This window comes from Dendrobates tinctorius, unplaced genomic scaffold (genome assembly GCF_039654945.1).
Source record: "Dendrobates tinctorius isolate UK_male_01 unplaced genomic scaffold, ASM3965494v1 ptg000144l, whole genome shotgun sequence".
Taxonomy (NCBI): Eukaryota; Metazoa; Chordata; class Amphibia; order Anura; family Dendrobatidae; genus Dendrobates; species Dendrobates tinctorius.
In genome coordinates, this window is record NW_027361811.1 from 1272314 (window position 1) to 1297186 (window position 24873).

At 47.0% G+C, this 24873-nt stretch overlaps 1 protein-coding gene across 4 annotated transcripts in view; it reads right to left on the reverse strand.

The window, feature by feature from the left end:
- The window catches only part of ERCC6L2 (ERCC excision repair 6 like 2), a 243374-nt gene that overhangs the window by 74733 nt on the left and 143768 nt on the right, over window positions 1–24873 (reverse strand). For 3 of the 4 annotated variants that reach the window (XM_073545954.1, XM_073545955.1, XM_073545956.1), the window contains one exon: window positions 16966–17046. In XM_073545954.1, the coding sequence (XP_073402055.1) occupies window positions 16966–17046 (81 nt within the window). Of the gene's footprint in view, window positions 1–16286; window positions 16749–16965; window positions 17047–24873 lie in introns of those variants that run through there. The other variant, XM_073545957.1, reaches the window with a different exon arrangement.

The window sequence follows — 24873 nt, forward strand, 5'->3', positions numbered from 1 at the left end:
AGCGACCAGTCTGTACTCACACCAGCGGCCAGACTGTAGCCACATCAGCGGCCAGTCTGTACCCACACCAGCGGCCAGTCTGTTCTCACACCAGCGTCCAGTCTGTACTCACATCAGCGGCCAGTCTGTACTCACACCAGCGGCCAGTCTGTACTCACATCAGCGGCCAGTCTGTACTCACACCAGCGGCCAGTCTGTACCCACACCAGCGGCCAGTCTGTACCCACACCAGCGGCCAGTCTGTACCCACACCAGCGGCCAGTCTGTACCCACACCAGCGGCCAGTCTGTACCCACATCAGCGGCCAGTCTGTACCCACATCAGCGGCCAGTCTGTACTCACACCAGCGGCCAGTCTGTACTCACACCAGCGGCCAGTCTGTGCCTACACCAGCGGCCAGTCTGACCTCACACCAGCGGCCAGTCTGTACCCACACCAGCGGCCAGTCTGTACTCACACCAGCGGCCAGTCTGTACCCAAACCAGCAGCCAGTCTGTACTCACACCAGCGGCCAGTCTGTACTCACACCAGCGGCCAGTCTGTACTCACACCAGCGGCCAGTCTGTACCCACACCAGCGGCCAGTCTGTACCCACACCAGCGGCCAGACTGTACTCACACCAGCGGCCAGACTGTACTCACACCAGCGGCCAATCTGTACCCACATCAGCGGCCAGTCTGTACTCACACCAGCGGCCAGTCTGTACTCACATCAGCGGCCAGTCTGTACTCACACCAGCGGTCAGTCTGTACTCACACCAGCAGTCAGTCTGTACTCACATCAGCGGCCAGTCTGTACTCATACCAGCGACCAGTCTGTACTCACACCAGCGGCCAGACTGTAGCCACATCAGCGGCCAGTCTGTACCCACACCAGCGGCCAGTCTGTTCTCACACCAGCGGCCAGTCTGTACTCACATCAGCGGCCAGTCTGTACTCACACCAGCGGCCAGTCTGTACTCACACCAGCGGCCAGTCTGTACTCACACCAGCGGCCAGTCTGTACTCACACCAGCGGCCAGTCTGTACTCATACCAGCGACCAGTCTGTACTCACACCAGCGGCCAGACTGTAGCCACATCAGCGGCCAGTCTGTACCCACACCAGCGGCCAGTCTGTTCTCACACCAGCGGCCAGTCTGTACTCACATCAGCGGCCAGTCTGTACTCACACCAGCGACCAGTCTGTACTCACACCAGAGGCCAGACTGTAGCCACATCAGCGGCCAGTCTGTACCCACACCAGCGGCCAGTCTGTTCTCACACCAGCGGCCAGTCTGTACTCACATCAGCGGCCAGTCTGTACTCACACCAGCGGCCAGTCTGTACTCACACCAGCGGCCAGTCTGTACTCACACCAGCGGCCAGTCTGTACTCACCAGCGGCCAGTCTGTAGCCACACCAGCGGCCAGTCTGTGCCTACACCAGCGGCCAGGATGTACCCACACCAGCGGCCAGTCTGTACCAACACCAGCGGCCAGTCTGTACCAACACCAGCGGCCAGTCTGTACTCACAGCAGCGGCCAGTCTGTACCCACACCAGCGGCCAGTCTGTACTCACACCAGCGGCCAGTCTGTACCCAAACCAGCGGCCTGTCTGTACTCACACCAGCGGCCAGTCTGTACCCACACCAGCGACCAGACTGTACCCACACCAGCGACCCGTCTGTACTCACACCAGCGGCCAGTCTGTACCCACACCAGCGGCCAGTCTGTACTCACACCAGCAGCCAGTCTGTAGCCACATCAGCGGCCAGTCTGTACTCACACCGGCGGCCAGTCTGTACTCACACCAGCAGCCAGTCTGTAGTCACATCAGCGGCCTGTCTGTACCCACACCAGCGGCCAGTCTGTAGCCACATCAGCGGCCAGTCTGTACTCACACCGGCGGCCAGTCTTTACTCACACCAGCAGCCAGTCTGTAGCCACACCAGCGGCCTGTCTGTACTCACACCAGCAGCCAGTCTGTAGTCACATCAGCGGCCTGTCTGTACCCACACCAGCGGCCAGTCTGTAGCCACATCAGCGGCCAGTCTGTTCTCACACCGGCGGCCAGTATTACTCACACCGGCGGCCAGTTTGTACCCACACCAGCGGCCAGTCTGTACTCACACCATGTACTGAGGATGTGTGAAAATGGCCTTAGAGAAATTAATTTTTACTTTTCAGCAACAAGCAACTTTAACTTGATGTATCGAGTATGTGGACGTAGCTGTAAGCTCAAGCGTTTTCTCCAACGGAGTGAAGAATTTTTTTTAGCAGTGAGAAAATAAAACTCAAATAATAGATTTAAAAAAAACAAACTTCAAAAGTAAAGAAGAAACACCTTAAATATTACATACTCTAATTTTTCTGTTCTGTTTTACAGGTCATAACATATAAGGTAAAAGTATGATTGTAGCACACATAAAAACATAAAGCTGTCTTAAAGCAAAAAAAAATCTTTACATCTAAGAATAAAATATTTTGATACAATTATGTTTGCTGGCAAGTAGCATGATTCATATCATGGAATCATTTATCTTAAATTCACTCTTCCAACTTTTTAAGTTACGCGACTTTTCTATCTAAACAACATTTCGGGGCCAAAACACTACATAATCAAGTTATTTGCTAGAAAAACATACAGCCGGGGTGGGCCAAAACATCAGCAAGCTAGAGGCCAAATGCTATGGGGAAAAGTCACTATTAGGCACGTTTCATAATGCTGTGTACCAGCAAAGACTTCACGCAGTGCAACTGTAGTAAAAGGCAAATTGCCTCTTCAAATGAGAACTTGAACTCTATAGCGCCACCTGTTGGACGTAGCGATCCTACAAGTCACAATCAACCCTTTAACGAGTCTTGCAATATGACTTAGGATAATAGCCAAATCAGAATCTCAATGTCATTGAAGAAATCTACCATTATTATAATAAGATGTGAGACACATATAAGAAATGTATTCCCAACAGTGTAATGTAACATCCAAAGCTTCCATGCTCTTGGCACAATGTGGAAGGTCCGGTGAAGCGTGACATGGCAATACGCTGCATGGGTTTACGAAAAGAGAATAACAGTACGTTTAGAACATCTTATTCTTTCGCCTCTTATTCTTTTTTTCAAGTGGATATTTTGTGAAATAAAACTAATAAATGCACCCAAAGGTAATATTTGTATCTAAAACAAATACATCATTTCTCTTTTCCTCCAAAACTAAATTTAAAGTTTAGAATAGGGAGAAGTGCCAAGGTACTGATATGGTAAGGAAAGTGCTAAAGTGCTCAGGAGCGATTAGATTTTACAAGAGTAGATATTCCAACAACTATATTTTGATAAAGCGCAATAAACGTGTCCAAGGAAAGCAAGAAAAATATAGCAATGTTATGAAGGAACTTTACTGTATCTCGTAAAGTGTTTGTCTAATGTTTCTTCAGAAGCGCACCACTTCTCTACCGCCTGGTTCGCAGCTTGTCAGGGACAGTGTGCTCCCGAAGACCGATAGCTCCGACTAGCAACATTGTGGCTGTGTGTGTATTTAGCTTGTGGCAAAGATACATTGTGATGATCAGTGGGTGACATGATGCACATTCCCATGTTACAAGCAGAGGCAGCTTTGCCTTTGCTGCATCAGAGGAGCACAGGGGCAATGAAGCTGGACAAATCCGGGATCTGGTTAGCTTCATATTTGTGTTTGCAACCGATATAGCAAATCTAATATATAAAGCTCAAGTGTGTGTATGTATGTATGTATGTACGTACGTACGTACGTGTGTGTGTGTGTATGTGTGTGTGTATGTTTGTATGTATGTACGTACGTGTGTGTGTGTGTATGTGTGTGTGTATGTATGTCCGGGATTGGCATCGGCACCGTCGCAGCTACTGCCACAAAATTTGGCACAGTCACACGTCTGGACCCAGAGAGCGTCCTAGGCTATGTTGTGAGGCGAAATTTTAACCCCGCGCGTTCCAATTCACCAAACAAATTTGCCCCTATCTACATAATGGGGAAAAAGTGTGTATCAAGCCCCGCCCTTCATTATGATGTCACAATGGTTGCCATGGCGACGCTGATGTCATCATAGGTTGCAAACCCCGCCGCTCATTATGTCGTCATAATGGTTGACTATGGGATGGAAGATGTGTGATGGGTATATGGGCACTGGACTATGGGATGGAGGATGTGTAATGGGTATATGGGCATGGGACTATGGGATGGAGGATGTGTGATGAGTATATGGGCACTGGACTATGGGATGGAGGATATGTATGACGGATATATGGGCACGGGACTTTGGGATGGCGGATATGTATGATGGGTATATGGGCACGGAACTATGGGATGGCGGATATGTATGATGGGTATATGGGAACGGGACTTTGGGATGGAGGATATGTATGATGGGTATATGGGCAAGGGACTATGAGATGAAGGATGTGTGATGGGTATATGGGCACTCGACTATGGGATGGAGGATATGTGTGATGGGTATATGGGCACGGGCCTATGGGATGGTGGATATGTGTGATGGGTATATGGGCACGGAACTATGGGATGGAGGATGTGTGATGGGTATATGGGCATGGGACTATGGGATAGAGGATATGTATGATGGGTATATGGGCATTCGACTATGGGATGGCAAATATGTATGATGGGTATATGGGCATGGGACTATGGGATGGAGGATGTGTGATGGGTATATGGGCATGGGACTATGGGATGGAGGATGTGTGATGGGTATATGGGCACTCGACTATGGGATCGTGGATATGTATGATGGGTATATGGGCACGGGACTAAGGGATAGAGGATAATTATAATTTGCTATAAGTAACCACAGTTAGTTACTATGCCCGGGCAGCGCCGGGCTCTTCAGCTAGTATCTTATAAGCGTGCGTTCCTTGCCTGGAAACTGGTCACCTCTTATAGACAGCAGATGTGGATTGTAACCTAGGTAACAAGCAGTTAAAGGGGTATTCACATTTCCAAGATCCTATCCCAATATGCAGTAGGTGTAATAATAATAATAATATTAGAATAACCCCTCCAATTATAAATGCTGAATAGTTTGTCTGATTCGCTATGTCCCTTTCCTCATGTGCAGACAGTGTGTGACCTTAGGTAACCATGGTTACGACCACTGATAAAATGACAGTTAGTTAGTTGCTAGTGGTCGTAACCATGGATACCCAACATCCTGCAATGCCTGCACATGAGGAAAGTGACATAGTGAATCAGAAAAACGATACCACATTTCTAATTGTAGGGATTTGCTATTATTATTATTACACTTACTAGACATTGGGATAGGATCTTGGAGATGGGAATACTCCTTTAACTATAAAATGAAAAATCCCTCCATTCTTAAGAACTTTCAATAAGTGCTAAAATGCAAAACTGTAACAGCAACTCTAGTTTTAGCAATAGATTGCTACAATGTATTTCAATGTCTAATCATTAAAGGTGCCTTGTGGCAATGGAATATTGGTGACTTATTGATGACTTAGTCTCAATATTAGATCAGTGGCAGTCACACTCCCGGCGATCAGCTGATTAAAGTGGCTATAGCACAATGGAAAAGGCACTGCTCCATACATTGTATAAGGGATAATGCAGCTCCCTTTTATTCCTTATTATACAGTGAAGGAATTAAGTATTTGATCCCTTGCTGATTTTGTAAGTTTGCCCACTGACAAAGACATGAACAGTCTATTATTTTAATTGTATGTTAATTTTAACATTGAGAGATAGAATATCAAAAATAAAATCCAGAAAATCACATTGTATAAATTATATAAATTTATTTGAATTTTGCAGCGAGAAGTAAGTATTTGATCCCTCTGGCAAACAAGAAATACTTGGTGTCAAAACCCTTGTTGGCAAGCACAGCAGTCAGACTTTTTGTAGTTGATGATGAGGTTTGCAGATGATCTCTAAATCATTAAGATTTTGAGGCTGTCACTTGGCATCTTGGAGCTTCAACTCCCTCCATAATAATTTATATAATTTATACAATGTGATTTTCTGGATTTTATTTTTGATATGCTATCTTACTTATGGTTTTGTAGCCCTTTCCAGCTTTGTGCAGGTCTATGATTTTGTCCCTGACATCCTTAGAAAGCTCTTTGGTCTTGCCCATGTTGTAGAGGTTAGAGTCTGACTGATTTTATTATTAATTTTTTTGATTGTGACTGAATTTTTATTTTTGATATGCAAAAATAAACCTACCCTTAAAATTATAGACTGTTCATGGCTTTGTCAGTGAGCAAACTTACAAAATCAGCAAGGGATCAAATAATTATTTCCTTCACTGTAGAACTAGGGGTTGACAGGACTTCCATGTATACAGTGCATTAGCGGTGGTGTCGCATTTACAACATGTGACCTCTGCAGACAAACACTGGTCTTACCGGTCTTTAAGGGGGCTTTACACATACCGATATCGCTAGCAATATCACTAAAGCGTCACCGATTTTGTGACGCAGCAGCGATATTGCTAGCGATATCGCTACATGTGATACTTACATCCGACCGGCTCCCCCCGCTGGCTATCGCTGATCGCGCGAAAACGTCCTGGGCCGTTTCTCGTCGGCGGCTTCTTGCTGGCGCCGACGAGCGACGCGTGGACGTGGGCGGAGGATGTCATCATCGCTGCGTCTGACAGGTAAGTAATGACCGCTGCTGCGTCGCTGCTCACTAGCGACCATTTAGCGATGCACCAGCGATCCTGACCGGGTCATATCGTCGTCGGGATCGCTGGTGCAATACTAAATGTAACGGGCACTTTACCATGTACCTCAGCATGACCTCTAAAAACAAATGACTGTTGCTAGTGATCACATGTGTTGCAGACGGGAAGTCTGTAACAAATGAGGAGATGCAGAAAGGCAGCGCTATAGTGACAGGGACGCCAATGGGGGTAGTTTGATAGTTACCTGCCTGTTGCCATTTTTAAAAAAACAGGGATTTTTGTGAGTACTCACCGTAAAATCCTTTTCTCCGAGATGCTCATTGGGGAACACAGAGACTGTGGGTGTGTGCTACTGCCGTCTGGAGGCCGACACTAAGTATACAAAAAAACAAGTTAGCTCCTCCTCCGCCGCATACACCCTCGCCCCGACAGCGGGCGGAAACCAGTTTAGTGCCAAAGCCGTCGGAAAAGCTGACAGCAATTTAGCTCTACCGCAGAAAATTATATGTCTGAAAAAAAAAGGACCACCCTACAAAATAAGGGTTTATACCCATCAAAAATAAACAAAAGCCAACTGGCTATCAGGGTGGGTGCTGTGTCCCCCAATGAGCGTCTCGGAGAAAAGGATTTTACGGTGAGTACTCACAAAAATCCCTGTTTCTCCTTCATCTCATTGGGGGACACAGAGACTGTGGGACGTCCCAAAGCAGTCCCTGGGTGGGAGCAACTCATCAATCTACACCGCATGCCTACCTGTTCAAAGGTGTGCCACTGCTGCCTGGAGAATCTTCCTACCCAGGCTCGCATCCGATGAAGCCTGCGTATGTACGTTGTAATGTTTAGAGAACGTGTGCAGGCTTGACCACGTTGCCGCCTTGCATACCTGCTCTGCCGAAGCCTGATGCCGAAGCGCCCAAGAGGCGCCCACTGCCCGAGTCGAGTGCGCCTTTATTCCAGGTGGAACCGGCGTGCCTTTAATACGGTAAGCCTCTTGAATAGTAAGGCGAATCTATCTGGCTATGGTCGACCGTGAGGCTGCGAGCCCCTTCCTGCGCCCTTCAGGGATCACAAACAATGAATCTGTCTGGCGAAAAGGCGCTGTCCTCGACACATACCTCCTGAGGGCCCTCACCAGGTCCAGCGTGTGCAGCGCCTTCTCAACTCTGTGTACTGGAGCTGGACAAAATGAAGGCAAAACGATGTCCTCATTAATATGGAACGAGGACACCACCTTCGGCAGGAACGGCGGAGGTGGTCTCAAGACTACCTTATCCTTAAAAAAGGTCAGAAACGGTGCTCTACAGGATAGGGCTGCCAGCTCCGAGACCCGCCTAATAGAGGTTATTGCTACCAAAAACACGACCTTCCTGGTAAGGTATGGCAATCCGACCTCCTGCAATGGCTCAAAAGGAGCTTCCTGCAGGGCCCCCAGCACCAGATTAAGGTCCCAGGCGTCTAAGGAAGCTCTAAAGGGGGGCACTAGATGCGAGACTCCCTGAATTAAAGTTTTGACCTGCATAATGCTAGCGATCTTTCGCTGGAACAGAACAGACAAGGCCGAGATCTGTCTCCTCAGGGAACTCGGAGCCAACCCTGCATCCAGGCCTGACTGCAGAAAGGCCAGAATGTTGGGAACCGAGAAGGACAAAGGCGCAACCCCGTGCTCTCGACACCAGAGAAAGAAAACCTTCCAAGTACCATGATAGATCCTCGCCGAGGCCGGCTTCCTGGCGTTAATCATCGTGGCTACCACCTCACGCCCAAACCCCGCCTGGGTCAGGACCCAGGACTCAACGGCCATGCCGTCAAACACAGGGCCCCTAAGTTCGGGTGGTAGATCGGCCCCTGGGACAGTAAGTCTGGCCGTTCCGGTAGCCGCCATGGCACGTCTGCGAGGAGCTGTACCAGATACGCGTACCAGGCTCGACGGGGCCAGTCTGGGGCCAGCAGAATTGCCGGAACCCTCTCCCTCTTGATCTTCCTGATTACCCTCGGGAGAAGAGGCAGAGGGGGAAACAGGTACGGGAGCCGTAACTGGCTCCATGGAAGAACCAACGGATCCGCTGCAATCGCTCGCGGGTCCTGAGACCAGGCAACAAACCTGTCTACCTTGGCGTTCTCTCTGGAAGCCATCAGATCCACGTCCGGAGTTCCCCACCGTTGGCAAATCTGCTGGAAAACCTTGGGGTGCAGGGACCATTCTCCGGCTACGACCCCCTGCCAATTCAGGAAATCTGCTGCCCAATTTTCCACGCCTGGTATATGGACCGCTGAAATTACTGAGTGGTGCCTCTCGGCCCAACGGAGTACGTGTTCTATCTCGCGCATGGCTGCCCTGCTGCGCGTGCCTCCCTGGTGATTCACATATGCCACTGCCGTGGCGTTGTCTGACTGGACCCGGACTGGGCGACCCACTAGCCAGTGCTGAAAATGCTGCAACGCCAACCGCACTGCTCGAATCTCCAACAAGTTGATTGGCAGAAGGGCCTCCTGGGGAGACCACTGCCCCTGAGCTGTGTGATGACGAAACATTGCTCCCCAACCGATAAGACTCGCGTCGGTTGTAACCACCAGCCATTGATCTGGAGGAAAGGGTTTCCCCTGAAGGAGAGAGGAGTCGCGCGTCCACCATTGCAGTGCCCGCCGGACCTGAAGGGACAACCTGCACTGATGATCCAGGGAGAAAGGACTCCTGTCCCATGCTGCTAAAAGAGCATGCTGCAGGGGGCGAAGATGAAACTGCGCAAACGGGATTGCTTCTATTGCTGCTACCATCCTCCCTAGCACCCTCATCCCAAATCGAATCGTGTGAGGGCCTAGCCGCTGAAGACTCCGAACCCCCCGCCGGAGCGCCTGGGCCTTGTTTTGAGGGAGAATTACCAACCCTTGGGAAGTGTCGAAAATCATCCCTAGGAATGGAATCCTCTGAGCCGGGGTAAGACATGACTTCTTCCCATTGACTAACCATCCCAGGCGGGATAGGGTATCCAGCGTGATGCCGACATTCTCCACGCATGCCTGAAAAGACGGTCCTTTCACTAACAGGTCGTCCAAGTATGGCAGCACTACTATGCCCCGAGAATGAAGAATGGACATAACGACCGCCATCACCTTCGTGAAAACCCTGGGTGCCGTAGCCAACCCGAACGGCAGAGCCACAAACTGGAAATGCCGGCCATTTATCGCAAAACGAAGGAACTTCTGATGCGGAGGAAAAATAGGGATGTGCAGGTAGGCATCCTGAACATCGATTGAGGCCAAATACTCTCCCTGCTCCATGGCCGATATCACTGACCGGAGGGATTCCATCCGAAAGTGCCTGACCTTGATGAACCTGTTTAGGAGCTTTAGGTCCAAAACCGGTCTTACTGTTCCGTCCTTCTTGGGGACTGCGAACAGGTTGGAATAAAATCCCTGGGCCTCTTCGCCCTCTGGTACCGGGATAATGACCCTGTTGTACAGAAGAATCCCGATGGCCCCTAGCAATGCCTCTGCCCGGGATTGCAATTTGGGAAGACGGGATTGAAAAAATCTCCTTGGAGGGTGTCCGATAAACTCTATTTTGTACCCGAATGACGCCAATTCCGCCACCCATGCGCCGTGTGCCACCTTGACCCAGACGTGGCGGAACCTGAGCAGACGACCGCCTACTCTGCTGTCCTCGGGTACCTGATGCCTCAAGTCATTTTGTAGAGGGCCTTTGGGACCTAGCTCCCCTTGACCTGGGTGGACGGCCCCGCATCCTTCCCAGCGGGTTGGCTCTATACGTAACCTGGCGCTCTCTGTTTTGGTTGTGACAAGCCGGGGCAGTAGAACCGGCCGCTGATGCCCATCCTGGGGCGCGAAATGCTCGAAAGCGTGCCTGTGGTTGACGAAAGGGCAGTCTGCTCTTCTGCTGTGGGAGAAAGCTACTCTTTCCCCCTGTGGCATCTGAAATAAGCTTGTCTAGCTTCTCTCCAAAAAGCCGATTACCCTGATAAGGCAGAGATGTTAACGACTTTTTAGAAATCGAATCGGCACGCCATAGCCTTAGCCACAAGGCCCTCCTAATGGCGATAGTGTTTGCTGCGGCTAGCGCCGCGCAATTAGCCGCATCCAAGGATGCATTAATTAGATAGTCTCCTGCCATCGAGATCTGATTTGCTATCTCAGACACCTCTACCGGCAAGTCTCTGTCCTGCAGGACTTTGGTCAAAGACTCCGACCACAACATCATGGCCTTGGCCACCCATGTTGTTGCGAACGAAGGCAAAAGCACTGACCCCGATGCCTCATACACCGAGCGGGCTAGACCCTCTATGAGCCGATCCGTGGGGTCCTTAATGGAAGAACCACTAGGCACCGACAACAACGATCTTGAAGCCAGGCGTGACACTGGGGGATCCACAATCGGAGATTCAGCCCACTCTTTACAGAACTCTGGTGCAAACGGGTACCTTGTCTCTAGCGTTTTCTGCCCTGAAAAACGCTTGTCTGGGCGTTCCCTGTGCCGCTGCACCGTGTCCTCGAATTCTGGATGAGTGCTAAACACCCTATGTGGGCGCCTGGCCTTCTTAAAAGATATTTTATGCCCTGAGGTCAGGGAGACGTCCTCCTCAATACCAAGAGTCTGATTGACGGCCTCAATGAGACTGTCTACTGTCTCCCGACACCCGGGAATATCCGGATCCAAGGCTTCCTGCCTGTCCTCATCCGAACTCTGCTCGCTCTCAGACAATGGTGATGGAGAGCGCGACGCCACACTCACAGATGCCGAAGCACCGGAGGGGCCCGGAGACGCCATATGGGTTCTTTCCCTGTACGTCTCCTTAGAGAGGGTACGGCCCCTGCAGGCCGGCGGCTCATGTGAGGTGGATGAACCTTCCCAAACCGGAGAGCCGTTGTCTCTACCCCTATCCGGGGCCTGAAGGGTCTCGATCGCCTTCGTAAGTGAAGCCATAGACCGAGACAGTGATAACGCCCATTCCGGGGGCTCTGACCCCCTGGGCTCCATTGGCAGGGAGGGCTCCTGGGCGCGTTCGGAACTACAGGCCTCACATATCTTAATAGTCTGCGCTCGCGTGAACACAGCCCCACAGGAAATGCATGCGGTATAAAGGAAGGTGTGTTTCTTCCCTTTTCCAGACATACTGCGGAACAAACGGCCAGAAAAAAAACTTTTTCAATAATTTTTTTTTTTTTTTATGGCATCCAGGGGTATGAGGAGAAGGAGGACAACCTGCCCTAGTGTGGCCAAAACGGGGTCGCACTTACCCGAGCTCCTGCTGTCTCCCCGTGCTCCTGTGCTGCTGCTGCTGCCGCTGCTCGCTCCCAGCTGCTGGTCTCCCTGGGTAGGCTGCGATGCTTCCTGACCGAGGCCTACCCCATTCTGACGCCGGGGCCTCCATTTTATCCAGCACCCGCCCAGTATCCGGGGGTGGCGCTGGATCTGACGTCGCGTCGGGGGGCGGGCGCCGGATCTGACGTCATGCTGGGGGGCGGGCCTTCCCCCTGCGTCCTAGGCCGACGCCGCGGGCTAAATTTCGGCCCTGCCCACCCGCCGCACCGGGGGGTGGGCCTTCCCCGCAGCCTAGGCCGAAGCCGCGGGCTAAATTTGAGCCCTCTTCCCCGCGGCCTACCTCGCCCCGGAACTGGCGCTCTAAAATGGCGCCTACTCAGCCATGCGCGCTCCTTCCCCAGCCCGGCCACTGCAGAGGGCCGTGGCAAGGGAGAAGGGGAACACGCCGCTGCCCCTGTCACGCCGAGGAAGCCCTCCTGCTCTGTCTGCAGGCAGGAGAGGGGAGCCGCTCCAGCCCCTGGAGAGTACGCCGCAGCCCTGGCCTGGAAACCTCCCGCTGCCCAGGAGCCCTGCTTACCCTGAGGTAACCCATATCTTCGGACGGTGCAGGCACCCTAGCTCCGTCCGCCTTGGCTGGGTGAGGAGAGGGACCGTCCGCCACCACGCAGTACCGCTACCTGGCGTTGGTGTAGCCGTGGGGCCGCACAGACTAGTCTTGTGCCTCTGTGCAAGCCCATGGTTTCGCTACCTAGGGGTGGACAGGGCTAAGTCTGGCCTATTGTCCCACGTCGCGGGAGAGAGAACGTGGAGGGACACTCGCACGTGGTCGCCCGTTGATGGTTTGGGTAAATCGGATCCTTTCAATAGGATGCGTTGCCCCTGTCATATCTTCTTAAAAATAAAAAAGAAAAAATAGATGTCTGGGGAAAAGTCCCAGAGATGTCCCTCGGTGCGGGAAAGGATACGCGGAGGGATACTCGCACGTGCTCGCCCGTTGATGTTTGGGGGAGATCGGACCCTTTCAATAGGGTACATCGCCCCTGTCTCCTCTTCATAGTAAGAAAATGTTAAAAAGAAAAAAAAAATAGTCTGGAGAGACCCAGACTGCGTGTGCCTCCATCAGACACTAAGCAAAAACTGGTTTCCGCCCGCTAACGGGGCGAGGGTGTATGCGGCGAAGGAGGAGCTAACTTGTTTTTTTGTATACTTAGTGTCGGCCTCCAGACGGCAGTAGCACACACCCACAGTCTCTGTGTCCTCCAATGAGACGAAGGAGAAAATACAAAACGGACAATCCATTTAAAGCCATATTATGATATTGGACACAGAAGTTTATATACCTAGGAACTAAGAAATCTAAGAAAATAAATCCATCATTATGTTCCTCAGAAGATGCCAAACACATAATTTTCACTTTGTTCTACATCCGCATGACCATGAGGTTGTGACTTACGATATTTATCCTATGCCAGTGACTCACTTGGGTGAGGTGGTACAACGTGATCTGTCTGAACATCAAAGCTAGACAAAATATCCTCTCACACATCTGCAAATCGGGCAGAAAATTACATTTGTGGAAGGCAATATTGTCATCTGTTTTGATTTCTAGTAAGTGTGTGTATTTAGCTTGTGGCACAGACACATCGTAATGATCAGCGGGCGGTAAAATGAGAGAGATGCTGTGAATAGAGCACAGAACCAAACATGCAGATTGACATATTTAAGAGAGCTAATAATAATAATCCAAAAGCATTAGGATTCTATTAAAACTTAGAAAACATCTTCATATTTTTATGAATGAATTTGTTGAAGCATAAGTCACACAAACAGTAACTATGCTTTTTTTATTATTAATTTGCTTCCTAAAAGCGAAGTTAGGCAACTTGGTAAATTGTTTTCCTTTTAAAAATGTCTACTGTCTTGCGGTTGCAATGTCTACAGCTCTGGCAAAAATTAAGAGACCACTGCACAGTTTGATAAAAAACAGCTTCTCTACATGTCTGACAGCCATTCCATTCTAGTGTCAGTTGAATTCCAAGCAGAGTACACCTCATTCTACTTAATGTGCTTCTGATTAGGTGATCACCTGAACCAAATCTTACTTAACGAAGGAAAGTATAAAAAACTCTGCTGTGGTGTTCACAATCCTCTTGCAATAGCGCAAGCTGGATGGCAAAACAAGTGCTAGTAATATCCCAAAAGTAATAGGAATGAAGAAAACTTTTAACCATGCCAAAGGAGTTGAAAGGAAAAGTCTTGAGTGAGGAAAAGAAGGGCTCAATTCAGGCTTTACTAGCAGAGGGATACAATGAGCGTCATGTTGCCTCCATACTTAAAATTTCTAAGACGGCAGTCCATTACAATAAGGTCAAGCAGCAGACATTGGGAGCTACAGGCCGGCAGAGGGCGAAAATGACTCTCCACTGACCAGGATGACAGTCATCTTATTCGAATGTCACTCAGCAACCGCAGGATGACATCAAGTGACCTACAAAAGGAATGGCAAATGGCAGCTGGGGTGAAGTGCATGGCAAGAACAGTTCGTAACAAGCTCCTAGAGGCAGGGCTCATGTCATGTAAAGCTAGAAAAAATCCATTCATCAATGAGAAGCAAAGGAGAGCCAGGTTGAAGTTTGCCAAAGACCATAAGGATTGGACCAGAGGGATGGAGTAAGCTAATCTTCTCTGATGAGTCTAAATTTTCAGCTTTGCTCAACACCTGGTCGTCTAATGGTTAGACGGAGACCTGGAGAGGCATACAAGGCACAGTGTCTTGCACCCACTGTGACATTTGGTGGAGGATTGGTGATGATCTGGGGATGCTTCAGCAAGGCTGGAATTGGGTAGGTTAATCTTTGCGAAGGATATATGAATCAAGCCGCATTCAAGGATATCCTGGAAAAACAGTTGATTCCTTCTCCTCAGGCAATGTTCCCCAACTCTGAGGACAGGTTTTTCCAGCAGTACAATGTGCCATGTCACACAGCTAGGTCAATCAATGTGTGGATGAAGGACCACCACATGAAATCCCTGTCATGGCCAGCCTAATCTCCAGACCTGAACCCCATTGAAAACCTCTGGAATGTAATCAAGAGGAAGAACTGCTTACATTTTTGTACCAGTAGTGGCATAAGGTCACCTAAAAGCAGTGTGAAAGACTGGTGGAAAGCATGCCAAGGTGCATGAAAGCTTTAATTAAAAATCATGGTTATTCCACAAAATATTGATTTCTGAACTCTTCCTGAGTTATAAGTTAAAACATTAGTATTGTTGTTTCTAAATGATTATGAACTTGTTTTCTTAGCATTATTTCAGGTCTGTAAGCACTGCATTTTTTTGTTATTTTGACCATTTCTCATTTTCTGAAAATAAACACAAAATATAGTGTTTGGAAATTCGAAGACATGTTGTCAGTAGTTTATAGAATAACAAGCAATTTACATTTTACTCAAAAATATACCTATAAAGAGAAAAATCAGACAAACTGAAAATTTTGCAGTGGTCTCTTAATTTTTGCCAGGGCTGTATAAATCCTTTATACTGTGGCTAAGTGAATAAAAATGTAATAAATCCGTCAGAGCCATGCTCCCTATTCTGAGGACTCTCTGCTCCAATCTCCATATTCTCAGCGTTAGAGACAGCAGGAAGATGGGTTGAATACAGGTCTTCAGTGGAAAGGGAAGAAAGTATCTCAGGGAGGGAAGAGAAAACAGACAAGGAGGAAAGGACATGGAGAGGAAATAAGAACAGTTTTGGAGCTGTACTGATATATGAAAGCAAGTGAAGATAGGTGTACTCTGGATACTCACAGACCTCCCATACAGCCTATATTACTAGAAAAGACACTCCTACAATGGGAAAAACTTGAATCTAGACTGTACACTGCATATTAGAGGGTTTGAAAATGAGTGAAGGAATAAAGATTGCAGTTTTATACTTTATGCAATTTCATTAACTAAAAGCAACCCCTTACATATGTAAAAATCAAAGTTGTCTACTTAGCTATTAAAGGGAATATCCAGCACTTAAAAAAAAAAAAAAAAGGCAAAAAAAGGCATGTAGTTACTAACAGAGGCAACTACCTGTCTGCTCTACTTGGAGCTGGCCACTGACCTCTCCTGCCAGACATTCAGCTACTCCCTGTCATCAGAGCAGCAGTCTGTCATCCTGTTGATAGGGCAGAACTACTGGTGTCATGCTGATTGATAGCCGGCTCTCCACTGCCTAACTGTGGGAATCTCGCTGTCAATCAGCATAACACTAGTAGTTCCGCCATGTTAACAGGAAGAGAAACTGCTGCTCTGTTGACAGGGAGTAGCTGAATCTCTGGCAGGAGCGGTCAATAACTGGGGCTGGGTACACAAGACAAGTAGTTGCCTCTGTTAGCAACTAAGCGCCATTTTTTTTCCCCAAATCCTAGATATCCACTTTTTCTAGGTACACAGTGCTAGGAGCTACAATTTCATGATCTGTATAGATAGTAGGTTTAGTTATCTGATGAGATATTGCTTACATGTTTGGTTTTAAAATAATAAAATGTAAATAGGATTGAACATGCTGTGACACGAGGACAGGGCAGCACGGTGGCTCAGTGGTTAGCACGGCAGCCTTGCAGCGCTGGGGTCCTGGGTTCAAATCCCACCAAAGACAACATCTGCAAGGAGTTTGTATGTTCTCCCCGTGTTTGCGTGGGTTTCCTCCGGGTTCTCCGGTTTCTTCCCACATTCCAAAGACATACTGATAGGGAATGTAGATTGTGAGCCCCATCGGGGACAGTGATGATAATGTGTGTAAAGCACTGTGGAATAAAATAGCGCTATGTAAGAAACACATAATAATAATAATTGTGTAAAGCAGAGGGAGTTGCGCAAACTGAGTATAACTAAGATTTAATGCTTTACTCATCTAAATCCCTGATCTCTGTGGGCTAATTGCTTTTGTGTGTGGTCTCAATAAAGAAAAATCCTGAGACAAAATAACATAGCTGAGAGAGAGACGTTTCTATATAAGCTTACCGTGCTAGGGTCATCTGAACTGGATTGCTGACTTATATACATAGTGGTACTTCTGATTCCAGCTTCTACTTGACCCTCACGCTGAATGTAAGAGAAGAATAATGAAATTAGGTTCAAAGCTATTAAATACTCAGTGATACATAACCTTTATAGGGTATGTAGGCAGTCCCTGACTTACAAACAACAGAATGACGCATGACTAGAGTTGAGCGAGGTTGTTCGGATTCGATTGCCAAATCTGAATTTGCCATGTTGGTGCCATATGGGTGCCCTAGTTGTGCCGAATGTATGTATGATGATCGGTTCCAAACATATTAGGTAATTACTACTCCCATTGACAAATGACGTTCAACGAATATTGCAAAAACAATATTCGCTGCCGATCGTATTCAGAAGCGAATTCGAACAAATTCATTCAACTCTACATATGACGTCTAGTTATGTCATCCCCGGTCTCTCTGGCCTCTGTTCCGTCCTCTCCTTTACACCCACGTTATTGGTGTCTTCACTACAGACCAGGACTTCTCGTCATGTCCAGGCCAGAGCTCACTGCATCATAAGGTCACGTCGTCATTGCAACCTTATGACGTGCAGTAAGCTCCAGCCTACACAAGGCCGGAAACCCAGGCCTATAGTGAGGAGGCTGGAGATGTGGCGGTGCCAGACAAGTTGAGTATTCCTTTTTTTTTTTTTAAATATATATTAAATCAATAATACTTACCTTTCTGGCTTACCCACTGCTCAATTTGTGGTCCTCCTCTTTCCGCCATCACGAGATGCATCGCCAAGGCTTTCGGCCATGCCCGGGTTCTGGGGTCTCAAATCCTGGTTTATAGTGAAGAAGCCTGAGATGTGGCACATGACATTGGAAAAAAGAGGAGGACCGGATGGTAGGTGGTGAGTAGCGGGGTAGCCTAAGGCCTGTTTCCGTTTTTGACCATCAGTCAAAATCCGCCAGTTTTTTAAAAAAAACGGATCTGCCATTTTTTTTTGTGGTTCCATTTTTTTCCCCATTGAGTTGCATTACTGGCGGATCTTGACGGATGACCATCCGTTGGATCGTTTTTTTTGCGGATCCGCCAAATTTTTTTCGTCCGCCGACATGCCTGGACAGACCTTGCAACGTTTTATTTGCTGCTGGATCCTAATTTTATAGAGCGCATACCCGGAGGAAGGAAATTCAACCCTGAAATCAGGCGGACAGAAAAAAAAAATCTCTCTCTCTCACTGCGGTTCCTTTGAAATTCTGCATTCAACGGATCCGTCAAAAAAAAACTGTCCGGTGGCATCCGTTTACATCAGTTACAAACGGATCCGCTTTCCGCCATTTTGGCGGATTTTAACTGACAAGAAAAAAAGGATGTGTGAAAGAGGCCTAAGCAGTCAGTTTGTTTTCATTTTTTTTTCTATTACCGTCCCTGCTCCAACTTTCATACATATTCTACTTACGATAAAAGCTACAGAATGTATCTAGTTTGTAACCTATGTAAAATATTCATGGGAAAATATGCAATGCCCAGAGGTGGTTGGGATTACAGAACCAGCTGAGTGAGCTGAGCTGTTTACCATAGACGCTAAAGGGAACCTCTCAGCAGGCTTGTGCACAGTAACCTACACACAGTGTCAGGTTGGCGGCATTATACCATTTACAATGATACCTTGGGTGGTGAAATCTGTCTTGTGGTTGCTGTTTAATCTTTATTTGTAGTTTTCAGTTAATGATATGCTTGTGTTCTGGTGCGATCTGTGGGGGTGGGGCTCTGCTTACAGATTCATCTGTAAGGGATTATGACAGGTCACTGAACCTTCATTGACCTCCCCCCTATTTTACATATTGAATATAATATGTTTTGAAAAAAAAAACAAATTCAGCAGGCAGGCACTGGTGCATGATCGCATCTATAATGTCCATGAAGATTTTGCTGCACTGGTTTGAGGGTGCCATGTTACATTGGCAGAGCCCCTGAGGTGCCAGAACAGCAGAATCCCAAATAAGTGACCCCATTTTACCAATTGAACCTCAGTGGTGCAGTGATTATATTGACACCACAGGCGTGTCACAGACTTATATACCATTGGGCAGTGGAGAAAAAATAATTTACATTTTTACCACCAAGACTGTGTGTTAGCCCCAAGTTTTACATTTTCAAACAGGGAAATGGGTAAAAATGGCACCAGAATTTGTCCCAGAATTTCTGCTGAATGTAGAAATACCCCATATGTGGCGGTACAGTACTACTTTGCCTTATGGAGAGACTCAGGAGGACAGAGCGCTATTTGCCTCCTGGAGCGTAGATTTTCCTAGCCTAGTTTGCGGATTCCATATAAAGAGCCCCTAAGTGCTAGAAAAGCATAATCCCCCCTCAAGTGACCACATTTTGGAAATTACAACCCTTTGTGAATTTATATACAGGTGTACTGATGATTTTGACTCCATGGGTGTTTTCCAGAAACAAGAAGCAGTGGATGTTGCTGAGTGAAAATTGCAAACTGCTGTTGTAGTGACCAGTACGCTGTAGTGACCAGTACATTATACCCAGCTCATTCTTCTGTAGACACGCACCTGTAAATTAGGTTGGGTTTCATCATTACAGAAATGCCAAACATGTGGGTGCTAAATGTGGTTTAGGCACACTGGGGCTCAGAAGGGAGGGGGGTGTTTATTTGGGAGTAGAGAATTTGCTGAATTTCTTTTGGCGGGTGAGGAGCCATTTCCCTTTTCCAGAGCCTTTGTGCCACCAGTAACGTGGAAGCCCCCTATATTTCCATTAACAGATGACAGATCTGAGTGGGGACTTGCTTTTTTGTGGATTGAGTAGAGGCTTTTATTGGGAACATTCTACATAACGTTTGGGATCACAGTTCTCCTCTTCTCTACGCAGAGCACTTACTTTGGGCTTTCCATCTAAATCTCCGAGTGACGTGACTGGCTATTTTAAGCAATTCGCACAAAATAAATATCAGACTGATCAAAATCACAAAGTTCAGTGAATTTTTAAAAATATGAATTACAAGTCAATTGTCACTGTATTACCAGAACAACGTCCATGGGGCAAATACGGTAACTGGATGTCCTGATTTTGATAAAGATTTACTTGATTTACTAGAAGGATAACCATATTTTCTACTAATTTTAACTTCCCTGGTGGAGTAAGAAAGTGTAGGGGGTAATATCTCTAATTTTAATGCATTTGAGTAGAATAGGGAGGTAATAGATCTATTGTTAGTGTTTCTCTGCAACATGTGTATAATTATGTGTATTATACTGTACAGTAGCTTTACATCAGGCAATTCTATACATTCCTTGCAGCGAAAGCATATATACATAACACTGCTGCATGCACAGTAGAACACACAGCTCTGCTACATGAGTATTCCCACATACAGCTCTGATACACACACAACGCAGAAGCATCAACACACACCACTCAGCAGCATCAACACACACAACTCAGCAACATCAACACACACAACTCGGCAGCATCAACACACACAACTCAGCAGCATCAACACACACAACTCAGCAGCATCAACACACACAACTCAGCAGCATCAACACACACAACTCAGCAGCATCAACACACACAACTCAGCAGCATCAACACACGCAACTCAGCAGCATCAACATACACAACTCAGCAGCATCAACACACACAACTCAGCAGCATCAACAAATGCAACTTAGCAGCATCAACACACAACTCAGCAGCATCAACACACACAACTCAGTGGAATCAACATTCACAACTCAGCAACATCAACAAATGCAACTCAGCAGCATCAACACACACAACTCAGCAGCATCAACACACACAACTCAGCAGCATCAACACCACTACTCAGCAGCATCAACACACACAACTCGGCAGCATCAACACACACAACTCGGCAGCATCAACACACAACTCGGCAGCATCAACACACAACTCAGCAGCATCAACACATGTAACTCAGCAGCACCAACACCCACAACTCAGCAGCATCAACACACACAACTCAGCAGCATCAACACACACAACTCAGCAGCATCAACACACACAACTCAGCAGCATCAACACACACAACTCAGCAGCATCAACACATACAACTCAGCAGCATCAACACATACAACTCAGCAGCATCAACACACAACTCAGCAGCATCAACACACAACTCAGCAGCATCAACACACACAACTCAGCAGCATCAACACACACAACTCAGCAGCATCAAACACACACACAACTCAGCAGCATCAAACACACACAACCCAGCAGCATCAACACACACAACTCAGCAGCATCAACACACACAACTCAGCAGCATTAACATACAAAACTCAGCAGCATCAACACATGCAACTCAGCAGCATCAACACACACAACTCAGCAGCATCAACACACAACTCAGCAGCATCAACACACAACTCAGCAGCATCAACACACACAACTCAGCAACATCAACACACACAACTCAGCAGCTCAGCAGCATCAACACACAGAACTCAGCAGCATCAACACCACAACTCAGCAGCATCAACACACACAACTCAGCAGCATCAACAAATGCAACTCAGCAGCATCAACATACACAACTCAGCAGCATCAACACATGTAACTCAGCAGCACCAACACCACAACTCAGCAGCATCAACACACACAACTCAGCAACATCAACACCCACAACTCAGCAGCATCAACACATGTAACTCAGCAGCATCAACACACACAACTCAGCAGCATCAACACACACAACTCAGCAGCATCAACACCACTACTCAGCAGCATCAACACACACAACTGAGCAGCATCAACAAATGCAACTCAGCAGCATCAACATACACAACTCAGCAGCATCAACACATGTAACTCAGCAGCACCAACACACACAACTCAGCAGCATCAACACACACAACTCAGCAACATCAACACACACAACTCAGCAGCATCAACACACAACTCAGCAGCATCAACATACACAACTCAGCAGTATCAACACTTGCAACTCAGCAGCATCAACACACACAAATCATCAGCATCAACACACAACTCAGCAGCATCAACACACACATACAACCCAGCAGCATCAACACACACAACTCAGCAGCATCAACACACACACAACCCAGAGCATCAACACACACAATTCAGCAGCATAAACACCACAACTCAGCAGCATCAACACACACAACTCAGCAGCATCAAAACATGCAACTCAGCAGCATCAACACCCACAACTCAGCAGCATCAACACACACATACAACCCAGCAGCATCAACACACACAACTCAGCAGCATCAACACACACAATTCAGCAGCATCAAACACACACAACCCAACAGCATCAACACACTCAACTCAGCAGCATCAACACACACAACTCAGCAGTATTAACATACAAAACTCAGCAGCATCAACACATGCAACTCAGCAGCATCAACACACACAACTCAGCAGCATCAACAAACACAACTCAGCAGCATCAACACACACAACTCAGCAGCATCAACACACACAACTCAGTAGCATCAACATGCACAACTCAGCCGCATCAACAAATGCAACTCAGCAGCATCAATACACACAACTCAGCAGCATCAACAAATGCAACTCAGCAGCATCAACACACAACTCAGCGGCATCAACATACACAACTCAGCAGCATCAACAAATGCAACTCAGCAGCATCAACACACAACTCAGCAGCATCAACATACACAACTCAGCAGCATCAACAAATGCAACTCAGCAGCATCAACACACAACTCAGCAGCATCAACACACAACTCAGCAGCATCAACACACAACTCAGCAGCATCAACACACACAACTCAGCAGCATAAACACACACAACTCAGCAGCATCACCATACACAACTCAACAGCATCAACACACACAACTCAGCAGCATCAACACACACAACCCAGCAGCATCAACACACACACAACTCAGCAGCATCAACATACACAACTCAGCAGCATCAACAAATGCAACTCAGCAGCATCAACACACAACTCAGCAGCATCAAAACACAACTCAGCAGCATCAACACACAACTCAGCAGCATCAACACACAACTCAGCAGTATCAACACACAACTCAGCAGCATCAACACACACAACTCAGCAGCATCAACACACACAACTCAGTGGCATCAACATACACAACTCAGCGGCATCAACAAATGCAACTCAGCAGCATCAACACACAACTCAGAGCATCAACACACACAATTCAGCAGCATAAACACACACAACTCAGCAGCATCAACACACAACTCAGCAGCATCAACACATGCAGCTCAGCAGCATCAACACACACAACTCAGCAGCATCAACACACACAACTCAGCAGCATCAACACACACAATTCAGCAGCATCAACACACACACAATTCAGCAGCAACAACACACACACAGCTCAGCAGCATCAACACACAACCTAGCAGCATGTACACACACAATTCAGCTGCATCTACACACAACTCAGCAGCATCAACATACACACACAAAATTCAGCAGCATCAACATACATACAACTCAGCACCATCAACACACACAACTCAGCAGCATCAACACACACAACTCAACAGCATCAACACACACAACTCAGCAGCATCAAAACACACGCAACACAGCAGCGTCAACACACACACAACTTCGCAGCATCTACACACACAACTCAGTTGCATCTACACACACAACTCAGCTGCATCAACAAACACGCACCTTAGCAGCATCACCACACGCACCTAAACACAAACACTTGAGTACCATCATTACACACACCTCAGCTAAATCATCAAAACACACATAATACACTACCCCCTTTTGAAATTATATACTGGCTTTTTTTCTGATCACATGGCATGAAAGGTCCTTTAAGTAGCCAGGACTGGCATCATTCGTACAGCTTCAATGATGTGCAGTGTCAGGGTGAAGGAGAGAGGACTATGCTACTGCAAAGTTCTCTCAGTGCTGAGGAAGGACGACGTTTCCTCGGACTATTAGATGCACACTTTTTTAGCAATATTTTTTTTTCTTGTTAAAGCATCTTATTGTCTTAGAATATGGTATCCATTTTCCTAATAAAGAAAACAACATGATTAAAAAGCAAGTTTAGCTATAAACATTGTCTACAATATACAGTTTGGGGCTCTGTTTAAGCCTTGTAGACTTTTGTTATATGCGTGGAAAGTGGAATGTGCAGTAATGTTCAATAATTTATGAACCCTTCAGAGATTTCCATATAAAAATACATAACAATTCATAAAAGTAGAAAAAGAAAACAAAATAAAACAATTGAGTCAAAAATATTTAATTTTATAATTTTTCTTAAATGAGGAAAATGATCCATTATGACGTCTGTGAGTAGCAAAAGTAAGTGAACCTTTGGGATTAGCAGATAATTTGAAGGTGAAATTATTCTGGTATTTTCAATCAATGGCATGACAATGAAGTGTAAGTGAGGGACCTGTTTTATTTAAAGAACAGGGAACCATCAAAGGCGGATCTACACAAGACCGATTTGTCTAATCTATAAAAATAGATGAGCTATATTTCCTTATCACAGCATACACTGCAGCTCATTTAGCTTCACAGCTGCACTCACAATTCTGCAGACTACTGAGCTCAGATCATCTCCCAATGTTCTTTTTGAGCTCAACAGTCTGCAGAAAAGCGAAGACACCTGTGAGAAAAAGTGATCGTCAGATATGGCAAACCTCACGATAGTGAAAGAAAATTAAAAATGTTACTCAATTTTTTCAGTCGACTATGAGGAAATTTATTAACCCCTTCGCACCCGAGCCTGTTTTTGCCTTCGTGACCGGGCCAATTTTTTCAATTCTGACCAGTGTCACTTTATGAGGTCATAACTCTAGAACGCTTCAACGGATCCTACTGATTCTGACATTGTTTTCTCATGACAT